Source organism: Mirounga leonina, unplaced genomic scaffold (genome assembly GCF_011800145.1).
Source record: "Mirounga leonina isolate KUSES-001 unplaced genomic scaffold, KU_Mleo_1.0 Mir_176, whole genome shotgun sequence".
NCBI classification, from domain to species: Eukaryota; Metazoa; Chordata; class Mammalia; order Carnivora; family Phocidae; genus Mirounga; species Mirounga leonina.
In genome coordinates, this window is record NW_023270454.1 from 12,988,243 (window position 1) to 13,012,207 (window position 23,965).

Consider the following 23,965-nt stretch of genomic DNA (forward strand, 5'->3'; position numbering starts at 1 on the left):
GTTTAATAAGAGTTTTGACGTTCAGATTGAATAGAGGACTGATACTTAATTTAGAAGGCAAATGAATAGATAGGCTGTCAAATTTAGGTTTTGTAACTTATGCCTTGATTTAAGTTTTTTCTGATGCATTTTATTATAAAATACACTTGTTTTTACTTTATTTTTGGTCAAATCCAAGTTCTTTTCCTTCTAAATATATAGCAACGGTAAGCGTGTCACTTTTTGATCTTGCCCTACAGCATAGCTACTCTGTACAAGAGATGCTTCTACACTTACATGTTTGAAGAATGGCCTGGTTTCAAAGCCTTCATTATTCTGTTTATTAGAATTTGACATTGCTTGTAGCTAATTAAAACAGTTCATATGACAAACTTTGTAATAACTTTATAATAAGGTACATAAATTGCATTAGTCTAATGATGATTACTGGAGAACCTAGTACAGTATATTACTTTAGATACATAAGGAAAGGCAGCTATTACAAGCCCCAGTCTTATTATGCCCAATTTATCAAGGCGTTCTGGTTCCTGTCATGAATTATACTGATAATGAGCAAAACTGTCATCTTTAATTCATATCACTTACAAATGTTACATTCTAAGGAAAGTATAACTTGGTAAGTACTGAGTTGTAGATTTACCAAGTCAGAAAAGTTGGATGTAACTGCTGATATTGATTATGGTAAGTAGTCATTCCTTGCTAAAAGAGTACCAGTTTTTAAAACAAATTATAAAGCCATCATTTTTATGCAAAGATGAAACCACAGATAGGCCCTCTTATACTAGAATATGATATGGATAGTTTTAAATATCTAAATTGGAAAAGCTAGATGTCAAAATATGTTTCCATCTTTGCTACACATATCAGACTATAGAGTTCTTGTTACACCTCCTCTACTGTGTTTGGAGGGGTGGGCAGAGAAAAAAGATAAAATTAAAAGACCTCTTCTTATCTAACAAAACTTTTAAAAAAATTTTTAACTTGAATCTTTTCTAAGAGAGGGGATTGAAGTTATTAATTAAAATAAGATTTTTAGGTTTTCAGATTTTACTTATCCATCCTACCTTCCATTGTTACTGAGAGTTGGCTGTATTTTCTTCTTACTCCCTCCCTTGCCGAACTTAAAGATATCCTAGAGCATTCCAGAAGTGTTGAATTCACTATTCTGAAAGGGGCACACAGTGCTGTCAAGAGGCATAGAACTGAACCTTTCAGAGTGACTTGTGGTTCCAGAATTCTGATTCTATGCTTTTATGAACATCAGTAGCTTAGCAAGTGTGATCTGATAGCAAAATAGAATCCTGTCTTTACCAGAATGCACCTAGGTTATAAATACGCAAAGAAGGACATTGAAATAAATACTTGTAGATGCAGAGAAATGAGGGAAAGTATTTTAACAACTATATTCTATATTTTATTTCGTTGACTAATATAAATAATAGCAACTTGGTTGTTTATCCAAGTCAAGCCTTCAGAATTAAATCATGTAATTGAAAGAGTTATCCTAATAGATGTTTTTATATAGAACTTATCTGTATGAGTCATACTTAGCCAGGTCTTAGAATGACTCTTGCCAAGATTTTTGAGCACTAGAAATCAGGAAGTACTTTTTGGAGGTTGATATTTCCACCCCACCCCATTGAAGCACTATCATCAGATGTGTTATTTGGGGTCCATTTAAGCCTGAGAAGTAAATTAGTTTTGATGATATGTGTAAATGTAAGTGTCATTTATTGTAACTACCTGAGGTCAGATGTGTATAATTGTTCAGTATTATAAAAAGTCTACTTTTCCATAATTTCTAGTTCTGTACTTATCATTTTGATAGCAAGCATCATTAAAATATTATAAAAATGAGAATACTTACAGCCACAGGGAACAAGATTCTCCAAAGGACACCGTTCATGTCACGGATATGGGTAACCAAGCTCCACAGCGGCTGCTGGCAATGGCTCATGGGGTGGGGGAGAACTTCCGCACAGCTTGTGGTACGATTCTCTAGCACGCTGTTGTTATCTGCATGATCTTGTGATCTCAGCTGTATGTCAAGTCTTGATCTTGTGCATGAGCTTGTGTACTTTGTGGCAGGTGACCACATTCTAGTCGAGGAATGTGCTAAAAACCATCCCTTTACGTTAGGCTGTATTTCCCCTGCATGTACAACTTACGTGTGTTGATTTTATTCTGCTAGCCGTATTGTAATAAAGTAATTTAACTTCTCAACCGACTAGCTATATTCCCTGAACTCCATTTAGTATGAAACATTTTCTCGACTTAGTTATTTTTAAACTTGGAGTCTAAAAAATTGGGAGCAGACATGGTTTAATTTCAATGTTATAGGTTTTATTTTTGTTTGTGTAAATATGTTTAAAAAAATGTTACTGAATAATATTCTTGGGAGGCCTGGGTGGCTCAGTCAGTTGAGCATCGGACTCTTGGTTTCAGCTCAGGTCATGATCTCAGGCTTTATGGGATTGAGCCCCTCAGCAGGGAGTCTGCTGGAGAGTCTTCCTCTGCCCCCCCCCGCCATGTTCGCGTGCTCTCTCTCTCTCAAATAAATAAATAAATCTTTAAAAAAATAATAATATTCCCATGTGGGTCAGTAAAAGCAGTCTTTAACTATATAAGGACAATTTTCTTACCTTCATAAAGGAAGACCCACATACATGCATATAATTTTATGCATAATTATTAGATTGATCTGGGATAGAATCTATTATGAGAAATATTTTAAATTGGAACTGTGCACACATTTTAGATGGAAATGCATAAACAATTTATTTTTGTGATAATGTAATCTTTTTGTTGTTGGACCAGCTAAAATATAAATGGGAAATTTGTAGTTCTCCATTTTAAAAAGGACCTCAGGAGTTTATACTCAGATATTAAATCTTACTGACTTTCTGCTCCAGTATACAGCAGCAAAATGTTCATTACCATTACTTCATAGCATAGCAACAGTGATGAAAAAAACTTTTATTTTTATTCCTAGGGATAGAAAACCCTGATTGGTATCATCAGAATGTACAGATAATCATTTTCCAAATGTGTTCTTTGGAATAATTATTCCACAGGATAAAGGACATAGTCAAAGGAGTTCCCAAATCTAATAAATTTGACCATGATAGGTTATGATTAGTTGGCTTATTTAAAGAATAACTTTTCAAAGTCTTTAATACACTGATGCACATTGTGAGTATGCGTTGTATGTAGTATCATTCAAATTTATTTGATAAAGTGTTAAATTTATTTGACAGTGTCTTTTTCTTTTGTTTTTTCCTTTGGTAAAGTAACATTCCGGGGGACACGTTCTATGATATGCTAGTATGGATTATCTGTATCTTAACTATGTGTAAATAAATGTATTCCTAAATGGATAGACAGCTAGCTTGACTACCGTCTTGTTCGCTGACAGTTATCTGATGTCTATTTTACCAGTGATCCTTTTTCTTTTGAAAGTCTATGAATTTATATTTGTTCTCTTTCCTTTTGTCTGATAGTATTTTAAAAAAATTAAAACTGAGAGTTGTACCTTGAAAGACTGAGAGATTTATGAATGTTCTATATTTTGATTATCATCTAATTTGTTAAGGAAAATGTTACTTTGTAAAATAAAATCTGATAGAAATATTGAATTCAAATAATTACCTTGAGACATTGATACAAGTATTCATATCAAATAATTTATACAGCTCATTTATCATTTCATCCTTGATAGCTCATTCTCTATACTAACTCTGTTATCTCTTGCAACATGGGTATTTTCAGTGAAGGCTGACAGGCCATTAAGATGCTTTTAAGTTTGGCAAATGTACTGCCCACTTTTCCCTGTATGTATCACATAGGGTGTTTGGGCTGGAACGATCAGACAGTTTAATAGTGGCTTAACCGTATATATTTATTTACCTCCAAAGAGACACAGAGGTGGGTATCCCAGAGTTATTTCAGTGATAGACTGATCTCATCAAAGACTCTCAAGGTGTGTTGACTTCTGCCTTCTTTTGATAATAAGTTGGCCACCACCACTCAAAATATCACATCCTCATATGAAAGTATCCTCAGCACAAAGATAGGGGGCAAAACAAAGAAACTCTCCTCAAATTCCTTATGCTTATTAGGAAGTAAATATCTTTTCTGGAGCCTTCAGTGCACTACTTCTGATTTCTAATGGACAGACTGAATCACATGACCATTCCTAGACCTATTGAGAACAGAATAGAAGGGATTACCAGATTGGCTTAGAGTTATCATGATTTAGCAACTGTGAACTGACATGCTAAAAGCAATGAAAAGAGTGAAATGGCTTTGAGGCAGGCCCAAGCATCTGCAACTCTAGTTTTACTAGTGAGCCACTTACAAAATTTGTTTTTCTGCTTCTCTTATTTCTGGGCTGTACTGGTTTAGAAGCCTTAGTACCCAAAGGAGGAATATTGATAAGTGGCACAACAATTCATATTGGTTGCTGAGACTCCCTACTTGTGGTTTTAGGTCCTCCTGCCACTGAGCAAAAATGACCAAAAAAAAAAGGGGGGGGGGCGGCCACACAATGTATGAGTGTCAGTAATTATGCTGTGGTTGAAGTAACGAAGTAACAAAGTGGGGAAAACAGAAGGATAGAAGTGGAACTCAGGAGATGTCTTCGAGGTACTTCTAATACCACTATATCCTATCATAGAAGTAATTTAAAAAAAAGTCACATAGCCCTGTATGGGCAGGGTTTAAATCACATCACTTAGCTACTCACTAGATAAAGAACTTCAGCCAGCTGAAAGGGTAGCTCCATTCCCAGCCTCAGGAGTTGTACACAGTTTATTCCAAGATAATCATGCTAATATTATTCCTCTTGGCTTAGCATCCATGCAATCCAGTTCTGACCTGTAAGATTGGAGGAACATGTGCAGAAAAAATTTTAAGTTTCAGAAAGAGACAAAAGAAGGTAGTACTGTGAGTATCTATGTGTATGCATACACGTGCGTACATGTGTATACTTCTGGGACTAATGTATGAGCATATAATGATGGGAACAGATGCAGCCATCTTGCAGCCATGAGGGCTATTAATAACACAGGGCAGGTAGAACACTGGGAAGAAAGAATTGGGTCCATGAGCCTAACACGCCTGGAGCCAAAATACTTTGAAATTTCTTGTTATGTAAGAAAATAAAATCCCTTTACTTTCTTGAATAGGGTTCCTGTTGTTTGCAATCAAGAGCATCCTAATGCATCATCATCACCATCATCATTATTACCCAAACTCATTAAGAATTTGATACGTAATCCTGAACACAAATTATTTTTTATAAGAACAAACAGTGCTAATTTTCATTAGCAAAGTAATTTTATCCCCAATTTGCTGATGAGAATCTAGTCAGAGCAAAGGAGCTAGTTGATGCTAAGAAGAATCCCTCACTGTGTATAGCTTAAAAAGCTTTCTTCTCTATTGGAATTATTTACCTGAAAGAGCTAAAATACTCAAGTTAATTGGCAAAACCCCTTCCCTTGATTAGTATTAGAGTCAAAGTGAAAAACTATGCCTCTCAGACAGTGAATATTATCCTCTGGCTACATAATTTAATATTTTCAGTCTGGTTACAACAGTCAGGTCATACCAAACTGGAGGCCATTCACTTTTTTGAGGGCAACATGGTAGGTGTATGGGTGTGTGTGGATATATCTTATCTCTTTTTAATTTGATCCATCATGTGTTAATTTTATGTTTAAGTAGGTAACTTTATCCTGTGTCTTTCAGATCAACTTCATTTTGCATACCGCCCTGACCATAACAGATCTTGACTACCCTCCCCTTCCCTTGTCACTGAGTCATTCCAATACAATGACTCCACAGAAGTCTGTGGACTCAGGGCAAACCTTTTAGAAGCTTCAAAGGGAAACAAATTCCCAGGCCCTCTTTTGTCTTAATCTAATTGAAAAAGAGATTCAGACCGAGAATATTGTATAGCTTATTCATCAGTCAAGCCATCTGATGCATTTTGCTTTTGTTTTCCCTCGTACATCATGGGAGATACTGTTACCTCATTTAGTATGAATTATCTAGGGTAAATATAAACAGAAATTAGTGGACAATGTATCAATCTAGGACTTTCAACTATAAGAAAGAATAAAGTTAGGATATTTGAGCACCACAGGCACCCATACTACAAATTTTAAAAATGTGCAGGGCTGAAATGACCAAGATTTTTTCTTTGCTTGAATTTTACTTTTGTTGCCAATTTAGATAAAGATACCTGGTGAGCTTACAATATTGTGTTAATATTCTAAGTACATTTCAAAGAAAAATCTGCTTGCCTTTTATTTCCTTACCATATCCTGACCATCTTAATACATCCATGTTCTTTGTTATCTGATGTGACCACAGTTTCAGTGAAACTTGACAGCGCTTTCTAGACCTAAGTTCTCAATTTTAATGTCCAAGGTAGTTTTCTCTCCTACACATCTTGTCTGAATGTAGCAATTGCAAATACCAATGTCACATTGAATGTCACTGTAAACGATGAATTCTTTATCAGAAATCTGAAAAATATTTCCTCAGTTCTTGGATGTCATCAGTTGTCAAGCATCCATCAGATTAATTGCAGCTTTTGAAATATGGAAGTATGTAGGAAACACTACATTAAATACAAATTTTTTACCAACTAACTGTAGTATACATTTATCCCTAATATTATATAACATTTTCTCTCATGTCATAAAGATTTTGAAGATGCCTTCTTATAATAAAAATATTAAGATCTTTGTGAACCACTTTTGGCCATTAGCAGGTAAAGATAGCATCAGAGTGACCTGTTGCTTTTTGTTATTTGTACTGGTGACTCCAAGTTTTGAGAATTTATAATTTGAGGCATTTCAAAGTATACTAGAGTTTTGATCCAACTCATAGGTTTTTGTTGTGGTTCTGTTCTGTTCATTTTTTACCCCTTAGTTTAATTATATAATCCTTAAAAGTCAATAGCTTCTCTTGAAAGCCACCTGGAGGCTTTGTATAGATTTAAACATGCATTCAACAAGTATTTATTAAGTATCTCTCCACTTACTAATTATATGACTTAGACCTTGTAAATTATTTAACTTCTGGGCTTCAGTTTCCCCATCTATAAAAATGGGGACAATAATATTTGTGATACACAATATGTTAGTGTGAATATGAACTAACATTCACACTAACACACTAACACTAAATATTATGAATTAATATTCACACTAACATATTGTTAGTGCCTCTAAGTACTCCCCAAAATGTAGCTTTATATTTATACTAGAGGTACAACTTAGACTATCAAGAGCCAAGCACTGCTGTAGGTGTTGGGCTTCATCCTCTCTTGGAACTTTTGGATTCCTGTAGATAAATATTTGACACCTGAGTAATGTTCCTTCATAATGTATGCATCAGTCACACCAACATCTGCTAGCTTTAAATGATGATACCCTTTGCCTTTAATTTCAGTTTCTAGCATGTGATGAACAATCTTTTGCATATAACTTTTTGTGTCAGTGGTGATGCTTAATATAATCTTTTTGAGGACATTTTAAACAGTAATTAGGTTTCCAAAACTACGTTCAAATTCAAACCTGCGTCGTGGCTGAATATGGTGGTAGGATGAACAGATACTTTAATTACATGAATGAGTATACACATGTGCTAGCAGTGAAACTACTATTTAAATCCCAGCTTGCTTCTCTGTTTGTCTACCATTAAGATTTGGAGTTTTTCTTAATGTTGTTTATTTCAAAATTGTTTCAGAGCTGTTAAACTATATTTACAAATGTACATTTTAGAATCTAGGTTATATGAGAAAACTAATTTTTATTTATCAAAGCAAAGTTGTTCATTTAAATCTATTTGCATGTGATTTTTACAAGCAGGAATTCTGTATTAGCCAATATTATATTCAAATGTGTCACTTTCTCATTAGTTTGAATTATTTTTAATTGTACCTTAACCTAATAGAGTTTTATTTCCAGATTTTGACTAGAATGCTTTCTTTTTCTAATTTACAGACAGTTTAGAGAAGAAGGGGCCTTTCCAAGAAGCTTACTTTAGCTACCAGCAACTTGTCAATAATATTAGTAGTAGTAATTTATCATTAAGAATTACCTTCATGTTCTTCATCTTATCATCTTCTTGATCTATCCCAGTCAGCAGAGTGACACTTTTGGGGACTATTAGAAGTCAAAGTGTGACTCTTCTTCTGTTTGAGTCTATTAAAATTAACTAATAGGAACTAACTTTTATTTGTTATTTAAAACCTAGATAATGACATTTATGTGATTTTGTCTGATGTCATTGCTTTCTCTCCTATGAAAAAGAAGCACAATGATCTGTCTTACATTTCTCCTCCATTTCCCCTGGACTCCATTAGAAAGATTTTCCATTTTTCTTTAGATTTTCTTTGAACTATCCCTCCTGTATGCGAGATTTCCCATTGACATCTTCTGGCTAAAATAATTTAGGGTGTATGTGTGACTATTCTTAGCAGTTCATCTACATCATACACCCTGATGTATGGAAAATTGTTTTAGAAAGCTGAAATCCTTGCCACTTCAAACAAGGTCTGTAAATGAGCTGACTTCATTCCGTATTTCATACTCAAAACTGAATAGTATGATTCTTCATTATCCTCCAGAATGTTTAATTCTGACTACTTTCAGTAACGGTGTAAGAAGGAATTGGCTGACCAATGCACCAATGCAAGATGTTTATAATAGGGGAAACTGAATGGGATGGACAAATTGGGGGGGGTAGAGCCAAAATGGGAGCTGTCTATACTTTTGTTCACTCTTTCTGAAAAACTGAAAACTGCTCTAGTAAATAAAATCTATTAATAAAAAAAAGAAGGAATTGGCGGCAGTATATCAGCACGTCTCTTCACAACTGTCACTTCCCCCACATAAGCATGGACAGTGTGTGCTCTCTGTTCTTCCTAGGGAACAGGCAAGACTGGAATCTGCAGGTCAGATTTCAAACTGACATCAAAATCATCTTCACATTTCTGTCCCAATTCTCATTATGTCCTTTCCTCTTAATTATAACTAAGTCACACAGAGGCTTCCATTGAATAAATAGCCTACTTATAGACACCTCATAAGAGGAGAATGTTTCTGGTCAATCTTATAATCTCTTTATATAGGACAACTTTAAAAGCCTTGGCATAGTTTTTACTTTAGTCTTGGACTCTAGTGACTAGATTAGGAATAACAATTATACTATGTATAAACAGCTTAAATTAGCATGAAAAAAAAGCAATGTGTGACATTTCTAAAGTCTATGCTGAAGGTCAGTGTTACAACAGAGAAGAGTGGTATAGAAATTTACAGAAGAAAACCCTGCAAAAGTTAGTGGGTAGAATGAAATGAAATGAAAGGACAGAACAAAAACTTCCATACTTAGTCTTACAACTTGCTCATTAAATAATCTTCTGCATTTACTTTGCTGCAACTAAAAAGAAGGTGTTAATTTATTACTTGCACAGTATATATATCCCCAAATGGATTTCACCTGTTCAACTTCTATGTGTTTTTTTCTCTTAACTGTAGAATACATATTCCCTGATTAAATAGGGAGAGTGACAACTGCCGACTGAACAAAAATTAATAGATTTTACATTTTGCTTAAGTGATTCTGAAAGCCCTATAAAAAAAGAAGAAATAGTATCACCATCGGTGCTATTTTCAAACAAGACAATGAGAACGCTCCATTTGACCTATAGAAGGCTGCCTTCTCTGTGATGGTCTAATTATTTTTTACTATCCAGAAAACAAATATCCATAACATTTTTTGTGTCTCTTAATTTTTACATTTTTTAATGTGAAAAGATGACATTTCAGTTGTTCATTTCACTGTGGCTAAAATACTTATTTGAATATTATTGTATTACTTCTCACTGAAAGAAAAGGTAGAAATCTAGATTGAACTCTGTTTTATAAATATTTATTGTTAAATTTTAAGGATTATTATTTTAAAAGTCTTCAAATGTCCTTTAAAAATGTAGTGTCCAGTTTGCTTTCTATTATATAATGCTCTAAGGATAGATTCATTTCCTGAAAAATAGTATAACCATGGTTCTGGATTTCACATTGTATACAAAGGCAAATTTGAACAAAATTAGTTAAACCAAGTTTTTTTCTAAATATCTTTATTATTCTGTATAGAAAACAAGGGTACCACCAATTTTGTTTTCGTAGTGATTTCTGTTATAGATACAAACTGCTACATAATGTTTCTGCCAACTGTCTGTGCCAATAGCCAGTACTTTCAGTAACAGTGGTTAGTGGGTTTTTTTTTTTAATTAAGAATGTATATTTTTTTTAAGTCAGTTTTAGGTTTGCAACAACAGTTGCTTCTTTTTCATTTGGTTTTGCATACCTAGTTTTCTAGAATTCACTTTGCTACCTGTATAATTTCTGGTCCTGAACATATGTATGGCAGATTTTGCTTTTGAACCACACTGTGGATAATAATGACTTGAATCAAAGAAATAAGGGGAGAGAAAATGTGGGTATTGATGTAATAGAAGAAATGAAACAAAATGGATGTATCTTAAAACATGAATTGTGTGAAAAGGGTCATTCTTACAATAATAAAAAAATAGATGACTAACACCTAATACATTTCTTCTTTTTATTTTTTAAGTTTAAATCAATTAATTAACATATAGTGTGGCATTAGTTTCAGAGGTAATTTAATGATTCCTAAGTTGTATATAACACCCAGTTCTCATTACATCACGTGCCCTCCTTAATGTCCATCACCCAACCCCCCACTCCCCTCCAGCAGCCCTCAGTTTGTTTCTTATAGTTAGGAGTCTCTTATAGTTTGTCTCTCTCTCTGATTTCTTCTTATTTTATTTTTCCCAACCTTCCCCTATGATCCTCTGTTTTGTTTCTTTAATTCCACATTTGAGTGAAATCATATGATAATTGTCTTTCTCCGAATGACTTACCTTGCTTAGCATAATACCCTCTAGGTCCATCCATGTCATTGCAGATGGTAAGATTCCATTTTTTTTTTTATGGCTGAGTAATATTCCATTGTATATATATACACCACATCTTATTTATCCAAAAGATTTTTTTCTCCATTCTAAATTCCTTCTTGGGTGCCTGGGTGGCTCAGTCATATAAGCATCTGCCTTCAGCTCAGGTCATGATCCCTGGGTCCTGGGATTGAGTCCCACATCGGGCTCCCTGCTTGGCGGGAAGCCTGCTTCTCCCTCTCCCACTCCCCCTGCTTGTGTTCCTGCTCTCACTATCTCTGTCTCTGTCAAATAAATAAATAAAATCTTAAAAAAAAATACAAATAAAAAAATAAATTACTTGTTAATATTGGTGTAAGCTATCCTTTCATGATTTCTTGAATTATTTGTTTCCCTCCTAAACAAATTACATCAAAACAGTTCACCACTCTAATTTGATTGTGTAAGTCTTGGGGCTATTGTTTGCATAAGTTTTTAGTAACATACTCTATGGAGTCTACCTTACAAAATTTCTTAATTTTTTTTAATTACTGCAAACATCTGTTCTATTAAAGAAAACTTAAAATGAGATGGGATGAATTTACATTAACATCACCTGGGTTGGGGCACCTGGGTGGCTCAGTTGGTTAAGCAACTGCCTTCGGCTCAGGTCATGATCCTGGAGTCCCAGGATCAAGTCCCGCATCGGGCTCCCTGCTCGGCGGGGAGTCTGCTTCTCCCTCTGACCCTCCTCCCTCTCATGCTCTCTCTCTCAAATAAATAAATAAAATCTTAAAAAAAAAAAAAAATCACCTGGGTTCTCCCTGCTGCTTGGCACTCCTTTTGTTTATTCCTAGTGGATTCCCAATGTAGCATATGTGGAATTTAAGAACGGGGAATAGGAATTTATTCCTAGTAGATTCCCACTGTTGATAGAAATCTTTACCACTTCACTGTGGGATCCAATTCAGCTCTTTTCCAACTCTTCCTAGATGGTTTATGCACCCTAAGAAGAAAATCAATATGTGCCCTCTTTTCTGCCTTTATCAGTTTCTTTTTTTTTTTTTTTTTAAGATTTTATTTATTTATTTGACAGAGACAGCGAGAGCAGGAACACAAGCAGGGGGAGTGGGAGAGGGAGAAGCAGGCTTCCCGCTGAGCAGGGAGCCTGATGTGGGACTCGATCCCAGGACCCTGGGATCATGACCTGAGCCGAAGGCAGCCGCTTAACGACTGAGCCACCCAGGTGCCCAGCCTTTATCAGTTTCTTAATATACCTATCTCTGAACCAGCACTACTGTCCTGTCCTCCAGTCTCAGAAAGCATTACCAACTCCTTAAGTCTACGTTCATGATCCAAGATTTTTCCTTCCCTCTTTTGATCAGCTTCATTAGTTTCCATAATTCTATCTTCTATATCACTTAATTCGTTCCTCTGCTTCTTCCATCCTTGTGGTCATTGCATCCAGTTGGCTTCAAATCTCAGTTATTGCATTTTTCATTTTGGCCTGATTGGTTTTAAGCTCTTTTATCCCTGCAGTAAGAGACTCCCTTGGTGTCTTCTATGCATTTCTCAAGCCCAGATAGTATCCTTATGATTGTTGCTTTAAAGTCTGGATCAGGCACACTACTTACCTGATTTGATTAGACCCCTGGCTGTGACCTTTTCTTGTTCTTTCTTTTGGGATGAATTTCTCCATCTTAGCATTTTGTCTAGGTCTCTGTCTTTGTGTTGGGAAGGCCAGTTATGTTTCCTGCTCCTGAGAGTAATGGCTTTATAAAGAAGAGGTCATATACTCTCCAGGGCTTGGTGCTTCAGGAAGTGTCTCTGGTGTATGCTGTGTGCACTCTGCCACTGTGTTTTGGCTGCTCTATCCCTCAGGGCAGTCCTCTGCAGGGTTTCTCCTTGCCTGCAGTGGAGAGTGTCTGTACCCTGGCCAGAGTGTGACGAGTTCTAATTCCACTTGTATTTTCAGTCTTTCCCCTGCTCCCCTCTGTCTACCTTGCTGCTCTCATTATCTCTTATTGTTCCTTTGTCAATCTTTTCCTCTCCCTGTTGATTTTCTTTCTTGCGTCTTCTGATGTGCATAGGTCAGAATTGTCTTCAAAAAACAGTTGTTTCTCTTTTTGACCTCTAATGTTCTTTAATATTTTTCCCTCCTTTGTACTAATAAATTTTTCAAGCGACTGGGCTATCAATTTCCTTACCTTGAGCTCATTCCTTAGCTTTCTTCCTAGACTTGAGTCCCCATCACTCTGTGGAAAGAGACCCCTTGAAAGGCACTACTTTCTTTTCTCCCAGTCACCAAATCCATTACCTTCTTTCCCATTTTCATCTCCTTGAGCTACCTAAAGGAAAAAGGAAACTAGCCATGTTCCATGCTAGACACTTTCATAACTTCACAGTAGCCACTTAAATAAGATTTTTACTGATTAAGAAACTAAGGTTTGGGAAGTTTGAGTAAATTATGTTCACAAAATCACACAGCCATGATTTGGTCCTTGTGAAAATTGTGCTCTTTCAACTATACTAGATAATTGCATTGTATACCCTTTTCTTTACAGTTCAAAGACTTTTAGCCTCTGGGACATTATTCTGTCCCTCCATTCTTCCATCTCTGCTTACTCCTTTACCGATTCTTCTTATTCAGGATCCTTAGTCTGTACCTTCAACCCGCACTTGTTTTTTTATATCTTATTACATTGTCAGCTGCCTATTTTGCCTTTCTAGTTTTATCTATCATCACCTGAAGGTCAACATTTTGAAGTCCAAACTCATTACTGTTTTCTTTAAATCAGCACCCTCTATAACCTGTGAGTTTTCCCCCCTGTCAGTCATTTCCCTTTTCGTCTAAGCCAGAAACATCAGTTAACTTAATCTTTCACTTTTCGTTATTCCTTGGCATGATAGCCAGCATGGTAAAATGTGCTCTCGCTTCATATTTTCATATACATACGTAGCATATGTGAGGTTTTTCATATGTTTTTAGGATAGATTATTTCCTTTGCATTTCTGTTGCTTTAAGCCTGGACAACTGTAGTAGCCTACTGTCTAATTTCCCTTTTATTATTTCTCTTTATATTACTGTCAAATTTATATTGCAAGCCATTGCTTCATTATGTTAAAAAGCCTTCAGAGGCTTCCAATTACATATAAGGGAGAAGATAAACTCCTTACCGTTACATTCACTGCTATTCCTGTTACAGTCTAGTTCCAGACTTGGCTCTCAAACCCAAGATAGTTCCCCTATTTTCCTGAAAATTGCCTGATTTTTTATCTTATAATGCTTTTGCTTATATAATACAACATTGACTAAAATATTCATCTCCAGGGTTCCCCTCATTCTGAGCTATTTAAACCACTACGATTCTTTCAAAGTAGATATTCCAGAAAAACTTATCTAAATGTCCTGTCTCACAGTGATTTTTCCTTCCACTGAACTACTGAAATGCTTATTTTTCATACCTCTTCATTTAGGCCCTATTTAACTGCCTTGTGTCATTGATTGTCATATATGCGTATTCTACTTATTTGTGTCCCTGTCTCATCTCCCCAGATAAACTTTAGATTTTCTTAGAGCAAAAATGTTTTATACTTCTCAGTGTCTGTCACTAAATACCTTGCATATATCCCTTGCACTTAATACATTTTAAATGAAGATGTAGATAATTTTAATATATTTGTTTTGACTCAATGTTTCAGAAATGCTTTTAAAGCAGATACCGGGGCACGTTGGTGGCTCAGTCATTAAGCATCTGCCTTCAGGTCAGGTCATGATCCCAGGGTCCTGGTATCGAGTCCCGCATTGGGCTCCCTGCTCGACAGAGAGCCTGCTTCTCCCTCTCCCATTCCCCCTGCTTGTGTTCCCTCTCTTGCTGTGTCTCTCTCTGTCAAATAAATAAATAAAATCTTAAAAAAAAAAAAATAAAGCAGATACGTACCTACATACCTATCGATACATATATACACACATATGCACAGATATACATATATCTACTTTACAAACTAGTCTTTGGGTGTTCACCTTTATATTTAAATCTGAAGTTAAATGGATACTTCTTTTAAAAATCACATTACTGGGGCATGTATCCTGTTAGCAGCTAGAAAGACTAACCCATTTGTCTAGTTATAGAGTGGATTTTAAAATTTTAGATTTTTTTCCAAATTAATATTTATGATTATTTATAAGAATATCTCTTTCTGGGGCATGTGGGTGGCTCAGTTGGTTAAGCATCTGACTCTTGATCACAGCTCAGGTCATGATCTCAGGATTGTGAGGTCAAGCCCCTAGTATGCACTGAGCGTGGAGCTTGCTTGATTCTCTCTCTACCCCACCCATGCTCAGGCACATGCTCTCCCTCTCTCTCTCTCTCTCTTAAAAAAAATCACATTAGTAAGGAATTTAGGATTTGTAATATGAATATTATTTACTCTTATGAGAGAAATATGAATCTTAATATATATACCAAATCAATTTTCATGATACGAATTTCATTTATCCCAATATAACTTTCCTTTAAAACTATTTTTTTTTTAGTAAAATCCATTTTGGTCAATAGTCTTCTTCCAGATGACAAAAACTTCCCTTTATGCTATGGAGCCAATTCATTATAGGACTGACACCATCATGATTTATCTTCAAGTCATATGACAAAAATGTCTTAGAATTATTCCCATGTGAAAGAAAAGGAACTACACTATGGCGGTAACAATTCAGATAATTCTGCAAGTTGAACCGTGTAGAGTTTGCATAATGGAGTTAACATGTATATGGATTAAGCAATCAAAAAAACTTAAGTAGTAATAATTTGAGGATTAGGTTTATTTTGGAAATGTAAAAAAAAAAAATTTGAATCAGGCAAATGACAAACCATTGGCCTTGAACAACTCAGCTGTAATTGCAAGTGTAGCCTCCCTTACATGGCACTAACCTCCCTCCCTATTACGGACACTCAGTAGCCATACTCCTACATCATCTCGAATAGGGATTCCTAACCTGCAGGCCTTAGATGGGCTTCAGGCACTTAATGTATATTTAAAAAATGTGTATGTGCATTATTCTGGGAAGAAGTTCTGTAGTTTTCATCAGCTTAAGATCTTCACTAAAACCACACACAATGTCTGTTCTTTTTCCTTATGATAAAGCTTTTCAGATGTCTTAAAGTCTTAATCTTCTTTCCTAAGTATCTTCTTTAGGCCTAATATCAGTACATCCTTCAAGTCTTCCTTATCTAACAGGGATTGACCCTTCAACAATCTAATCAAATCCTGATTTCCTTTATGCAGATAAATTCTAGTTTGTCAATATGCCCCACAAAATCTGCCATCCAGAATCTGACACTTTTGTAGTGAATTATGTGGACAATAGCGAGCTACTGCCTTCCCTTTTTCTGGAAACTATGTTAGCATAGACTAATATTAATGTTCATGATTTCCTTTGTCTGTGAGACACTACATGCTTACTCTCACTCTGCTGAGAGCTCTAGTCCTGATTAGTAACATGCTATGTGGCCTGGGCATCTCTCTGTACCATTCTTCTAAAACTATATTAAAAATGAAAACTTACACCACTTATTAAACAAATGTAGAGTTATTCAACCAATCTCATACTATGTTTTCTTTGGTAGTTCATTGCTTACCTAACAAGATAGGAATTTGGACGATTGCCAGCTTGCTTATTGAAGAAAATTATAATCTGATTTCATGCCTTTTCCTATTTCACACCCCTCGACCCATCACTTTGACAGCCCTTCTGAAGTAATCTTCCTCTCCAGAGAAATCCCAGACATGAAAGCTAATGCCTCCTTTCCTCATAAAACCAACAGAGTTGGCTAATTTCAAGCTGTGTCCCTCGTTTTCAGGACTGGGTTTAAAGCTGTTTGTGTTCTTGCTTACTCTTCTGTATATGATTGATTATGGAGTCTTCAAAGTAGGCGAGAGATTAAATTCTTAAAACATGTATTCCTTAAAAAAGGAAATTATCAACAACCTATTTTAGGAATGCTTACATGAGGCAAGTACCAATGCTAATTTGTAACTAAGGAGCATCAAATGATATTAAAATGCATATGTCATATAATTAGAGAATTATGTACTATTTAATGGATCATTTAGTGTTTTTTTTACTATTTTGTATAATTTTAAAAATTGATTAGGTTTAGTTTTACATCTCTTAAATATTGATTTACAAGTAGGTATAGATAAAGAACCTATTAAATAATATTTAGTTGACATTCCTTGGGGTTTGAATAGCTTAGATTTAAAATTAAGTGCTGCAAATGCTTCTGAAATATTGTTATTCTTTTAAATGGAGGAATTTTGGAAAAAATCAAACCTGACAATTTTTACTAAGTAGATGAATTAAAACATACAGTCAACTCTCGATTATTCAAACTAATGGAGGAAAGGATGGAACAAGGATTACTGTTTCTTTAGTTCCTGCCCCCTCAGTTGCTGAGAGCCTCATTCCAAACAAATTCTTTGGCTTTCTGTCTTGAACATGTTACATTTCCTAACCTTTTATCCAGGATGCAGTCTGAAATACAGCTTACAATTGAGTTGACAAGAACATTTCATATTATCACGTTCTGCTCTTCTCAGACACATTTTTTAATCCAGTGCTTTAGCACTGCTTTTGTACTATTAAGATTCACATGAGAAACTGATAACATTGTCATTAGGACATTATCCTCATGGCTCATAAAATTAGTTTTATGTTAAAAAAATCTTATCTTTGAATTATAATTTACAGATAATTATAACCTTTCAAAGGCATTACCTCATGGTACCAAATTGCTTTTTTAAATTTTTTAATACAAAAATTTTATGAGACTTTTTTATCTTGAAGAGTCTTTCATAAAAATTCTTCCAACTTTTTGAATTCTTAATGAGTGCAATATTTCTGAGTACTATATGTGTTTGTAAAAGGGAAGAAATGCTGAAGGAATTTATGTGTGAAAACAGTATGTTGCGTGTATATAATACATCATTTTCTCTACTAATTAACTGCACACAGTGTGCTATTATCCAGACATAAGTATTCATGGGAACGCATGTATCTGGATAACTACAAGTTGAAATAAACACACCTGCCTTTTATTTCAATAACTGCACATTCAAATCCACATAAGGTATTTATTTGAATGTGACCTCCATATACATGAGAAAACGTTGGTTTCAGTGTTCAATTTTTTTGTTGATGTTTTGTTGTTGTTGATTTAAATCTAAAATAGGTACAAACTGTGGATAATGCTTCTCTGGAAAACTTTGCATGCAGGGAGAAGGAAATTCAAAGATAAATCCTATGAAAAAACACTGAAATTGTTTTGTCTTATTATATTTTGCCTCACTATATATTGAAGCTAAATTCTTATTGAATGTAGTGATGCTTAAAGCCAAAGTGTGTACAGACCATAAACCCACCTGGAACTGTGCCTACTTTACCTTAAGTTAAATAATTTAATTATTTTTCTTTACAGAATAAACTTGTTGATCTTTGATTTGGAGAATCTCTTTTTCCTCAAAAAGCTTTTTCCTTGAATAGTGTATTAGAATATGTCTAAGAGATCAAGTTTTCTATTAGGCAATGGAAGTGTTTGGTACAAGGCTTATTTTAAAGTCTACATAGTAGTTTCCCCTCCCCCTGCCAACCACCAGCACCATATAAGCCGTATTTCTATATAGTTAGTTTTAACTGACATGAGCCAGAAAATTGAATTAGGATTTCCTTAAGAGTCTTAACTTTGAATTTCCTACTTTTCATTGCATGTAAACTATCAACCACAAGTAATAGTTTCAGCTCAAGTTCTAGCTTGTATTTTGCATGTTAAAGCTATAAAAAGTCTATTAATGCTGGACAGAATTTATGGCTATTGTTCCGCTATTGCCTAATTGTTAAAATTTATAAATAAAGACTGACTTTATTTATGTAGACTTGTCTTTCTGCCTTAGGGAGTGAACTACTTTATGTCCAAGGGTATCCTAGATGATTCACCAAAGGAAATAGCAAAGTTTATCTTCTGTACAAGAACACTAAATTGGAAAAAACTGAGAATCTATCTTGATGAAAGGTAAAAAAAAAATTTAAGTTTTCATCAGAAATGAGTTAAGTAATGCTTTTAATGAGTTAAGCTTTACTTTTAAAACTATACCACATAGCAGTCACCTAGTTGAGAAATTTTTCTCACAGCTATTTATAACTACCATTGTAGCCTGAAAGCAGACAAACAGTATGTAAACAAATGAGTATGGCTGTGTTCTAATAAAAGTTTATTTACAAAAATAGGGAGTGGGCCATATTTGGCACACTAGCTATAATTGCCTATCCCTACCATAAACAATTGATAGAAATTAAAGATATGATCATATAATCATGGTTGAGTTCAGCAAGAATTGAAGCATAGTATTACAAAGGATGACTATTGATTAGAGTGCCATTGATAAAAAATATGTATACACATACACATATACTTACACAAATATTTATATAATTGTAAATAATCCAAATGTACATAAGTAGAATTGTTACCTCCATAAGATGGAATACTGTTGAGTCATTAAAAAGAATGATTTAGATCTGTGAGTAAAGACATAGAAAGCTGTTTACAGTATACCATATGAAATAAGAAAAGCAAATACTAGGAAAAACATATACTATATGTTGACACTTTTTAAAGTCTACATAAATAGTTGTTACCTCTGGTGGTGTGGATTGCTGTGGAAAGTGAAAACTCTTATTTTCAGAGTTAAAAACATAAAGAATTCTGTTGCTATTTGAATTTAGCCAAAAAAACACTTGAAAAGAAGCTGACACTTTTAATATTGCAAAATTTATTTTTTCTTCATTTTATAATTAGAATTACTAGTTTCACCTTGCTTTGTTATAACCTATGCACAAAAAAATTAAAAATTATTTAATGTCTTAAATAATCAGAGTTGGATTTTTTAATTTTAAGGATTATGTATACTTTGTAGGATTAGCTGATCTGAGAATCAATAAAGTATTTTCATCCAAAACATAATTTGAGTCCTTATCATTTTTTTAGTAGAGAAATGTTAACTAAAGCTGTGTCTTTTTCTTTTTCCACTAGGAGGGATGTCTTGGATGACCTTGTAACGTTGCATAATTTTAGAAATCAGTTTTTGCCCAATGCACTGAGAGAATTTTTTCGTCATATCCATGCCCCTGAAGAGCGTGGGGAGTATCTTGAAACTCTCATAACAAAGTTCTCACATAGATTCTGTGCTTGTAACCCCGATTTAATGCGAGAACTTGGCCTTAGTCCTGGTAAGAATATATATAGTGAATTCCTTCCAGCCCCGTTCCCACCTCCAGGTAAAAATAGTAGTATATGAGACATTTTTTTCTCACCACGGGGAAACGTGCTTTCAGTAATTACAAATACTTCTCTTACTACTTACAGCAATGACTAATTCTATAGAATACAACATTTATGTGAGCTTAGAATAGTTTATCATAGCTGTCATTTATATGTAGTAAACACTGTTTTAGGAAGAAAGTTAGACTTAGCTATAAATTTATTAAAAGTATTCTTGATTGAGAATTGGATATTACTAATTTAACTAAAAACTTGAGAAATTATTTTTAAAGCTTTTCATAGTCCACATATTACATAGGTAACACCTAGAATTTTTCTACTAAAAAATTTATTTTTAATACAACTAATTTTTATAATTTGTGTGTATGAGTATATAGCTATGTACATGCAATATAACGTGAGTATTCTACGTATTTTTTCATTTGACAGAGCTTTACTTACCTCTTCATCTCAAAAATTGTATTGTATTGATTTAGTGGTGGTTACAAAACATTTACCCATCATATGAAATTTGTTGAAAATGCTTTTATAAAACATAATATTTGACTTTGCTTTATTAAGCCTGCAGGATTCTGAAATAAAAACCCCATAGTAGTAGCAAGTAGTTGTAGCATATAATAATAAGTATCTTGAGGTTTGTTACTATTTTGATAGTAAACATCAGATATTGCTTTGGGCAAAAATAAAGACATTTTGTTGTTGTTGTTGCATGCTGCTCAGGTTTAGCAATCTTTTCCCTAAAAATTTACTTCTGAAATTAATACGTAAATTCCATGGACCTTAAAAATACATATGTCAAACGAGAATATTAATGTAATAATCTTATAAGTTGTTTACATTTTATTTTCAAGGACTGTTAATATATGTCTTTGTCATTAAATATTTTCCAATTAGATTTTTATAAAAAACATTCTATGTAAATATATATGTGGGTTTTTGGGTTTTTTTTTTTTTTTGAATGGGAAGATAAATATACTAATGGTACAGGTGTATTTTATGGATAGTTGAGTGGGAGTATCACATTTGAAAGCAAAGATGAAAATAAAGCCAATTCTGAAATTTTTATATTTAGAATGAGCTTTCACTATAAATTCCTAAATTACTCTAAAATGCTTTATGAGTTGAAGGAAATACTCACGAACTGGTGGTCAGTTAGGATGATCAACCATCCCTATTTGTCCAGGACTGAAGAGTTTCGCACGACACGGGATTTTCAGTGCTAAAACTGGAAGAGGCCCAGGCAAACTGGGATGAGTTGGCCATTCTCTGTTTAGTTATGATCGAATCTCAATTTCTTTAAATTATGAAAATTTTTGCATTAGATAATGCCTTTGGGACCGCATTTTTCAAACCACCTACTAATTTGAGGTGTTTCTTTTTAATTCCAGATGCTGTCTATGTCCTGTGCTACTCTTTGATTCTACTTTCCATTGACCTCACTAGCCCTCATGTGAAGAATAAAATGTCAAAAAGAGAATTTATTCGAAATACCCGTCGTGCTGCTCAAAACATTAGTGAAGATTTTGTAGGGCACCTTTATGACAACATCTACCTTATTGGCCATGTGGCTGCATAAAAGCACAATTGCTAGGACTTCAACTATTAACTTCAAACTAAAGTTACCCAAGGACTTACTTAGCAGATATGGGGGTTACATTAGTGCTGGTCATTCTAGCCTCTGTATACAATCAAGCTCGAGTGTATACCATTTTTTTCTTTTACTATTTTCTTTTTTAGTGATTTCCTTGGGGAACTAAATAATTTTGCAGAACTTTTCTTAATTTTGCTTATCATGTTTTGCACAAAGCAGAGCCATTGTCTGACACAGCTGTTTAAGAATGTTAAACTGACATTATACTCTAAAGGTGGTATATGTGTGCATTAGATTTGCTTGAAAAACTACTCATTTTCATTCTTTTTTAAAATACCATTTAATGTGTACATATTTAACTAAAGAGATTTATAATCATAATTATTTTATTGTAAAGATTTTAACTAAAGCCTTTCCTTTTTCTCTCAAACTGAGTTCTGAAATTTATTTGATTCTGATCTGAGCTTATGACTGTCTTCATAGAAGTTGGATCTGACTTGGATAAAAACCAATACCAGTTTCTCTTTCCTTTGAACTTTGAAAAGAATATTAATTTATTACTAGTAATAAGCAAAACAGGCACTTATTTTTATAATATAAATTCATCACTTGACTTTCCATTTTTAAAAGTTCTGGGTTAGTCATTTCTCAATAAGTCCTTTAAAGTATTTGAGATAGCAAAATATGTTAAAATCTAGGATTCCCATACCTAGGAACAGAATGTTATTAAAACTTGTATCTCTTGTAATTAGTCAAAATTTACCATTCTCTTAACTTGAAAATTTCTGTTTAGAATCAGTTGAGAAAGGAGTATTGTGAATGAACAAATTTTCTTTCTTCTTTCATTCAAAAATATTTACCAAGGACCTTCAGTGTACTAGACACGGTGCTAGGTAATAGCGATACCTAGACATGGGCCCTGCCTTCATAGATGTTACATGATTGGTAACAAAAGGAAAAATACTGCTTCTTGGAGAGCAAATGTAGAAAGCATAGCTTAATTAACAATTATTTAATTATGAAACACTTAGCACTGAAATGATAAAGAACAGTACATTTATATGGTAAGTCAGAAGTTTCTTGGGAATCCTGCTAAGCGAAAAGCATCAGCTTTTAAATGAGACACTATGTGATGAGTAGAGCTGCTAGTTTAGGGGGTGGAACTTGGAGGATTAGAAACTTTTTACTGGAAGTGCACAGTCCCAGTTTCTTTCCAGATCTGGTCCTAAGTAAATAGTGGTTGGTAATATTATAACTGCAAGTGATATCCTATAGAATTTTCAATGACAAGACATAAGATAATCAGACAATTTCAGAAGTCAAAGGGACTTTTAGACTGGAAGTAAACAAGTTCTCAGATCTTGAGGAAAACACCTAAATTTTCACATGTGCATAATTTTGAATTCCATGACAAAATGCTTCTTTGTAATTTTTAACTTTAATTTATTGGAAAGTTTCAGAAGACCAACAGTAATGATAACATTTTATCGTTTCTATTTTCCCATGAATGGCAGGCATCTTGCCCTCTCTATCTCCTTTACTTTTTCTTTTTTTTTCTATCCCTATTTCTCCCTTACCATTGGGTTCTTTCTACCCCTGTTTTAACTTTACTCTTTTCTTTCCTTCTTTTTTTTATTTTATTTTATTTTTTATTATTATGTTATGTTAATTACCATACATTACATCATTAGTTTTGATGTAGTGTTCCATGATTCATTGTTTGCATATAAGACCCAGTGCTCCATGCAGTACGTGCCCTCTTTAATACCCATCACCAGGCTAACCCATCCCCCACCCCCCTGCCCTCTAGAACCCTCAGTTTGTTTTTCAGAGACCATAGTCTCTCATGGTTCATCTCCCCCTCCGATTTCCTTCCCTTTCATTCTTCCCCTCCTGCTATCTTCTTCTTTTTTTTTTAAATATATAATGTATTATTTGTTTCAGAGGTACAGGTCTGTGATTCAACAGTCTTACACAATTCACAGCACTCCATTTCAGTTTTTCCCCTTTTTCCTGTTTTATTTTTTCCACCCTGACCTGATTATAAATGTAGATTGGCAGAATTCT

General features: G+C 34.2%; 1 protein-coding gene across 2 annotated transcripts in view; it reads left to right on the forward strand.

The window, feature by feature from the left end:
- FBXO8 (F-box protein 8) overlaps window positions 1-22,328 on the forward strand; it is a 47,673-nt gene extending 25,345 nt beyond the window's left edge. Inside the window, exons 4-6 of one of the 2 annotated variants that reach the window (XM_035022692.1) lie at window positions 18,920-19,038; window positions 20,059-20,303; window positions 21,696-22,328. In XM_035022692.1, coding sequence (XP_034878583.1) covers window positions 18,920-19,038; window positions 20,059-20,303; window positions 21,696-21,883 — 552 coding nt within the window. In that variant the 3' untranslated portion in view covers window positions 21,884-22,328. The remainder of the gene's footprint in view (window positions 1-18,919; window positions 19,039-20,058; window positions 20,304-21,695) is intronic. The other variant, XM_035022693.1, reaches the window with a different exon arrangement.
- Window positions 22,329-23,965: the final 1,637 nt, after the last annotated feature.